This window comes from Myotis davidii, unplaced genomic scaffold (assembly GCF_000327345.1).
Source record: "Myotis davidii unplaced genomic scaffold, ASM32734v1 scaffold330, whole genome shotgun sequence".
NCBI lineage: Eukaryota > Metazoa > Chordata > Mammalia > Chiroptera > Vespertilionidae > Myotis > Myotis davidii.
The window spans coordinates 8,646,096-8,653,699 of NW_006283770.1; the positions used below are offsets into that span (position 1 = coordinate 8,646,096).

At 44.1% G+C, this 7,604-nt stretch overlaps 1 protein-coding gene across 1 annotated transcript; it reads left to right on the forward strand.

The window, feature by feature from the left end:
• Positions 1-1,616: 1,616 nt before the first annotated feature.
• On the forward strand, positions 1,617-7,105 carry LOC102770805 (mas-related G-protein coupled receptor member X1). The gene is made up of 2 exons (XM_006754002.2): positions 1,617-1,627; positions 6,106-7,105. Exons 1-2 carry the CDS (start codon positions 1,617-1,619, stop codon positions 7,103-7,105), a joined length of 1,011 nt encoding a protein of 336 aa, XP_006754065.2.
• Positions 7,106-7,604: the final 499 nt, after the last annotated feature.

The window sequence follows — 7,604 nt, forward strand, 5'->3', positions numbered from 1 at the left end:
CTGGCCCCCCGCCCAGCCTGATTCCCCCTATCTGCCCCCCCCCGCCAGCCTGGTCACCCCTAACTGCTCCCTCACAAACATGGTTGCCCCTTACTGCCCCTCCCCCCCACCAGCTTGGTCGCTATCAACAGCCCCCCTCTGCCAGCCTGCTTGTCCCACGCAGCCTGCTGCTCAGTCATTTGGTCATCCCTCACTAACTCCCCTGCCAGCCTTGTCACCCCACTCAGTGTGTTCAGTCGTCAGTTCAGTTGCGATGGCCCCTGGCTCTTTATATATATAGATATTTCATGAACATCAGTGGTTAATACATGTGATGTCTCTAATATATTACTGACTTTTGAGGTAATATTTAATAAGTTTTTTAAAAGAATCCCTGTTCAAAGCAATAAATAGTCATTCAGAAATTGTTCTACCTGATTGGATAGAAAAAGAAGGTTTCCTATGTTTTTCTCAGACTATAGGCCCTTTAGATTTATGGTTACTGCTGTGGTTGAGGGCATCCTACAGAGTAAAAGCTTAAGTAAATGAGTTGGCCTACCTCTAATCTCATTAGGTTGTCTGGGTTTAGGGAAAATAATATCCTTAGATAAGCACAGTCCAGGAAATTGGGCCTGTGAAAGGCCCTCCGTAGCATTTGTCCACAGCATCTTCTCTGCCTGGATCCCTGCCTGGCACAGTATAGCATACAGTATTAGTAGAGTTGGGTAAACTCAGAAATGAGTGAATAAGTTTCTCACATTGTTTCAGATGCTTCATAGTTAATTTTCTAAGGAAATGCTATGTAACTCAATTTGGCTGCGGCATGGGCACATGAAAGGAATTATAGGAACTAAATGTGAAAACACTGGTTGTCCCACATCATGTGAAAGAAATCTAGCTATCAAATGTCGTGAGGAGAGAGAGGTGACAAGTAGTTCATGTGATGTTCTAAATTCTTTATCTGCTAAAAGGGAACACAGTGTATACAGTTGTTGATATCGATAAGTCACAACTAGAAATGAGGTTTCATTACACAAAGCTATAAAATAAGTTGTAAAAGAGTTAAAATGGAAACTGTAAACATCGGTTGCTATTGGTGATTGAGATTAGCAGAAAGTTTACATTTTTATTTTGTATATTCTTGTGTCCTCTGAAATAAATTAATGTGCATACTTTAGTTCTGGGAGTAAATGGAAATAGATCAGATGAGCCAAACCATGCAAAGCCCTGCATGCCAAGCAAACTCTTCTTTAGCTATGCAAGCTGATGTTGCCTATTGGATGGGCTGCCTGCACACGCCCACAGTGGGCAGTGAAAGGCTCCAGTTAAGCCAATCCTCACTGAAGGGGGACACAGATGGGTTAAGATAGGAAGAGGAAGAGATAAGTCATTGACCTTAGGGCAAGTGAGAAACACCTTGTGAGTCCCTTTTCTCACATCTCCAAAATCTCATTTGCCAGTGTCTCTTGTGCAGGAAGTCACAGAGCCTGCCCAGCATCTTAATAAGCCTCTGTTGGTCATCAGGTTCCACTCCTGCTCCTGCAGACACCTCCTATCCAGGGGTAGGAGAGCATTCTCTGGTGTTTGGCACTCTGTGGAAAGCTCCTCTTCTTCTACTCACCACCTTCAACTAGAAGATGGTGCTCAGGTAAGAGTCAGTTCAGACCTGTCTTTGTTTTCACCCTTTTAGTTCACATGGTCACGACTGAATCTTGAGGGCGAGCATGTAAGGAACCATGGGCACCCATGAAGTAGGGTCCAGAGACATGAAGCTCCATCAGGGAAGCTTTGGGTGCTGGTAGCTTAGGCTGTGAGGGGCACGTCCTTTCTGCTTCACAGACATTGTTTTCAAACCTGGATTGTTGTTAATAACCTTATCTCTTCCTCTTCCTATCTTAACCCATTGTGTCCCCCTTCAGTGAGGATTGGCTTAACTGGAGCCTTTCACTGCCCACTGTGGGCGTGTGCAGGCAGCCCATCCAATAGGCAATATCAGCTTGCATAGCTAAAGAAGAGTTTGCTTGGCATGCAGGGCTTTGCATGGTCTGGCTCATCTAATCTATTTCCATTTACTCCCAGGAGTAATGTATGCACATTAATTTATTTCAGGTTATTAACAACAATCCAGGTTTGAAAACAATGTCTGTGAAGCAGAAATTACCTTGCTATTCAATGAGTTTGTTTATTTGTGTGTTATATGCATCTATCTTTCTTGTTCCAGTAATAAATACAAGGCACAAAAAAACAGAACAATTTAAGAGATTTTAATAAAAAGACTGTGTATGAAGAGTGAGCAGGACTAAGGAAAATCATTAGAGGACACAGAGGCCCCTGAAGATAAATCATAATAGGGAGCTATTGCCATTGGGCATCCTTAAGAGTAAAGGGAAAGATAAGTTGCCAGAACATAGGGAGGCCTGTAGCTGTGGCTGTAGCAATGGTTGTCACTATGACTGAAAAAAATGTCCACAGACAGGGGCTGTATCCTTAATTAGAGCAACACTGCCAACTCACAGCCTAACAGCAGAGAGGTAGAGAGTTAAAACATCAATCACCCTCCTCCTGTTCTCCAATCATCTGTCAGTGTCACCCTTTCCTGAGAACAACCAGGAGCCAGAGGGAAAGGGAGCCCAGAAGAGGGTAGAGAAGCTGGAAATGAAATTCGACATCAAATGAAGGGAACACGTTTTTCTTACAGCCCCTTCTTAGTTCTTTTTCTTAGGACTTTTTCTCTCTCACTGTGATTAGATCAATTTGTTATTACATCTCATTTATTTGATCTATTGGCAGCCCCATACTGGGTGAAACTTCTTTGAAATAATATCTCTATCATCATAAATGCCTTGAAGATGGAACATACATTATTTTTCAAGGTGGTTGTATACAAATATTTTTAAGAATTTAACTTAATGATTTTGGTAGCCCTAGAGAAGAAAAGCAAGAGAGCTTACTAGAACTTGACTGGTGATTTCAAGGCATCAAACACCTGTGCTGTTTCAAATCACTGCTCCCCAGTCCTAGAGAGGTGACTTCATTCTCATGCAGGGCTCCTGAAGTCATCAGCATTCCAATCAGAGAAGAGGGGAAGGAAAGGCACAACCTAAAATTGGTTACATCACTGTTCTCACCTCCCATTGGCTACCACCTGGTCACATCGTGCCATCAAATGGGAATGGAAACTGGGATTAGAATCCATTTTCTCATCTAAAATTCTCAGAACTATTATGTGAGAGAGAAGGAAATGGATATTTAGACCAATTAGCATTTTCTACACCCTGAAGCTCTCTCACGTTCTGAGCTCACACGAAGAATTTGCTCAGGTGCTGATCCCACAATGAGGCAGGGAACAGTGGGAAAGCCTCAGGCTGGGCTCCAGGGGGCCAGGGCTGGCATTGGACCTGCTGTTCACCCTGTGATCTCAGGGAAATCCTTTGGCTCTTTCAGCCTCAGCTTCTTCCTGAGTTAAAGGATGATATTATAGCAGATGGTCTCTAAGGGACATGTGCTCAATGCTGAGGATACAATAGTGAACAACAAGAAAAAAAGGCAAAATCCAAACAGATCTAGTCATCATTATTAAGTTTTGAGTTTTCTTTTTTTTTCTTTTTTTTATTATTATTAGATATACATGTATACAAGTCCTTCGGTTGATCTCTTCCCCTTACACCCGCCTTCCCCTACTTCCCTTCTGGGGATTGATAGCCTGATCACTGTTTCTCAGTCTTTGGGTCTGTCCCTTTTCATCAGTCTATGTTGTTCTCTATAATCCACAAATGAGTGAGTTTTAAAAAGCAGACAAACCCTAGCAGGTTTGACTCAGTGGTTAGAGCAGTGCCCACAGACTGAAGGGTAGCGGGTTAGATTCTACTGGGGGAGCCTGTGCTGGCTGAACCAGGCAAGACTCCACTGATTGGGTCTGTCCAGAGGGAAGAAGGAGCCCCTGGAATCTCTGATCTGTTCTCAGCTGGATTCCACCCCCTTCATCTACACTGGATAAGCTTCTCTACTTTGTTATTTGTGAAATTTGCCAATTCTAGCTTAATAAAACACACTAGTGAGTTGCCATTTGAGATTTCTCCCTGAGAGTTACTTGCTTCCTGCCCCACTACACCCCATGTGTACGGGACACAACACCTGGTAGTGGGGCTGCAGGGCAGGAGAAGAGCGAACACTCTGACACAGACCTGTGGGTTCAGATCCAGGCTCTTCCACTTGTGCACGTGAGAACTGGAGCATGTCATTCAACCTCCCTGTGCTTGTCTTTTCCCATATGCCAGATGGGTATAGGCATAGTGCTGGCCTCATAGGGCTATTTGAGGATTAAAAGAGGAAATACCATGTAAGCACTCATCAGCTGCTACTCTTCACCTATGTGTGAGTTGGTTTATGTTTCTCACCTAAATTCTGCAAGAGCTTCTCTCTTTTCATCCAAAGCCCTTTGTAAAATAGAAGTAAGCACTTCTTAACTCCACCACTACCACGAGAATTCTCTTATACAAAAGCTTTGATCTGCAAAGATACCTCTACTCCAAACCACATGGAGTGGCAATAAATGACTTTTATATTTCACATATCATCAGAAAAGCACTTAATAACTCCATTTTTTCTTTTTATTTACTTTATTGTTTAAAGTATTGCAGATAGTAGTACATATGTCTCCTTTTTATTTTCCCCCATTGACCTTCCCCCCGGCCTCCCCTACCCCCCGGCACATGTCCTCCCCCTGCTCCCCCCGCAGTGTCTTGCATCCACTGGTTGTGCTTATATGCATGCTTACAAGTCCTTCGGTTGATCTCTTACCTCCTCCCCCAACCTTCCCCAGCCTTTCTGCTGTAGTTTGACAGTCTTCCCCCAGCCCCCAAACACTCTCCAGCCTTCTGACTGTAATTTGACAGTCTGTTCCATGCTTCTCTGCCTCTGTATATATCTTTTTGTTCATCAGGTTATAAAGTTCTTTATTATCCATAAATGAGTGAGATCATGTGGTGTTTTTCTTTCTTATTTCACTTAGCATAATGCTCTCCAGTTCCATCCATGCTGCTGCAAATGGTAAGAATTCCTTCTTTTTTATAGCAGCATAGTATTCCATTGTGTAGATGTACCATGGTTTTCTAATCCACTCATCTGTTGATGGGCGTTTAAGTTGTTTCCAAATCTTGGCTATTTCTATCTCAACTACCTCTATTCAAACCCTTGGCCACCTATATCTCATTCATAAATAGGCTTCTTTCTCCTCCAAAATGCAGAAAAATTTAATTCAGTCCTGAATCCTCTCCCACCTGGATAGGATGTGTCTGGAGTCATAAAAAAATTCTTTCAAACACACAAGAGCTTTGCACAGAATGAATAATTAGAAATGGAATTTTCTTTTTGTTACATATGCGTTTTTTGGTGATGGATTTAAAAGTGCTGATTTCTGTTTTACATTTCAAATTCTTCATTTAAAAAATTCTATATTATATTAAATCCAAATATTCTTCTTCCCTTGGGCTCCTCATTCATTCTTTCATTCACTCATTCATTTGTCTATTAAAATTTTATTGACAGCCCCATTTTGTTTCCACACAGACTTAGGTCCTAGGGATACAACAATGGAAGAGTAATAATTGTATATCCTCATAAAGATGACCCACTGGGACATTTCTAATGCAAAAGCTTTGGGGGTCCTTACTCTGTCCTAATAAGGGGTCTCATTCCCTTCATGAGCTTAAGTCATAACCTCCTTTCTCCCTCCTGGGTAGACCACTCTCAGTCACTGAGATTGCCCTGGGGCTTCTGACAGCCTGCTGTCAATCAAAGCCACTCTCCAAGAGCACAAGCACTGGGGAACTCAGGACCCTGCTGTCATCCACAGGACCTGGGCAGACTCTTCTCCTCCTGCCTCCAGGGCACGTCATGGGCTCTATGGTGAGTGGAGAGGTTGGACATAGAGGGTCTGTGTTGCAGTAGAAAGAGCCCAGGCTCTAAGATTCAGAGAGAACTGGGTTTAAATTCAGGATCCAAGACTCCAAGACTGTGTGGGTCAGAAAGAATCTTAATCTCTGGAAGCCTCCATACGCCACAGACAGGGTGGCCATGAGGGTCTGTGGTCATAGAGCAGGTGCTCAAGTCTTGTTTTGTTTCCAGGTCTACAACTGCAGCGTTTCTGAGCACGGATATGACTGTCACAGCCTGGAAGACCAACTTCACAACAACCAATGGAACTGATCAGGCCTTTCATCTACATTATGTAGGGATCATAATCCTGGATTTACTGACAGCCATCGTGTTCATGGGGGGGCTGGCAGGCAACGTCGTGGTGCTCTGGCTGCTGGGCTTCCGCATGCACAAGAACGCCTTCTCTGTCTACATCCTCAACCTGGCGGGGGCTGACTTCCTCTTCCTTTGTACAGGTACCCTAAGATCACTTTTTGAATTTAGTTTTTACCTTAGAGGAATCAGCAGATTTACCATCCCTGTGTTAATCTTTGCCTACATCTCAGGCCTGAGCCTTCTCAGCGCCATCAGCACGGAGCGCTGCCTGTCTGTCTTGTGGCCCATCTGGTACCGTTGCCGCCGCCCCCAACACATGTCTGCCATAATGTGTGCCCTGCTCTGGGCCCTGTCCCTGCTGCTGAGCATCCTGGAAGGGAACTACTGTGGCTACCTGGTTAGGAACATGCATCATGTTTGGTGCCCATTGTTGGATTTCATTAGTGCGGCGTGGCTGATTTTGCTGTTTGTGATTCTTACTGGGTCCAGCCTGGCCCTGATGACTAGACTGCTGTGTAGCTCCAACCGGGTTCCCTTGACAAGGCTCTATGCGACCATCATGCTCACAGGGCTGGTCTTCCTTCTCTGCGGCCTGCCCTTCGGCATCCACTGGTTCCTCGTATTCTGGTTTCAAAAAGATTTTGAAACCTTTGTTCCTAGTTACTTGGTGGCATTTCTCCTGTCCTGTGTCAACAGCGGTGCCAACCCCATCATTTTCTTCTTCGTTGGCTCCTTCAAGCAGCGATGGTGGAAGCGGAGACACACCCTGAGGCTGATTCTCCAGAGGGCTCTGCAGGACACTCCTGAGGTGGATGAACCTGAAGAAAGCCTTCCTGGGGAAACCCTGGCCATGTCAGGAAATCTGGTGTCCTGATTCAGACTGTTGCTTTGTTCAGACAGATGTGACTTTGAAAGCCAGCTTTGTCCCTCTCATTTGATTGGTTTTCTTACCATAGTTGCTGTCTGGGTCCTATAATTAAAACTATTAACATAATAATCCAGCTCTTGAGGTTGAAGTGAGCCAGTGCCTGTCAAATAAACACAGAGTACAATGTCCCAGGACTGCCTCACCCAAGGCCTTCACCCCATCCCCATGGGAGCTTTGCCATCTCTGGGGTCCAGGCCTGCTCTCACATTTGAAGAATCCCACCTATAGCAAAAGATGAAGTGCAGGAAAAGTCTAAATTTCTTTTATCACTGAACTTGATAGAAACTGCATGAACATTACATTTTTGACAAGTTTTTGTGATCATTCTCCTACAATGTCTCTGTAAATTAAATGAATTAAAGTTTAATCAAGCGCAAGTGAGCAGGCTTTGATGATTTTTGCAGGCCTTGGGCTAGCTCTTTAGCATAATAAATGTGGATTGAAT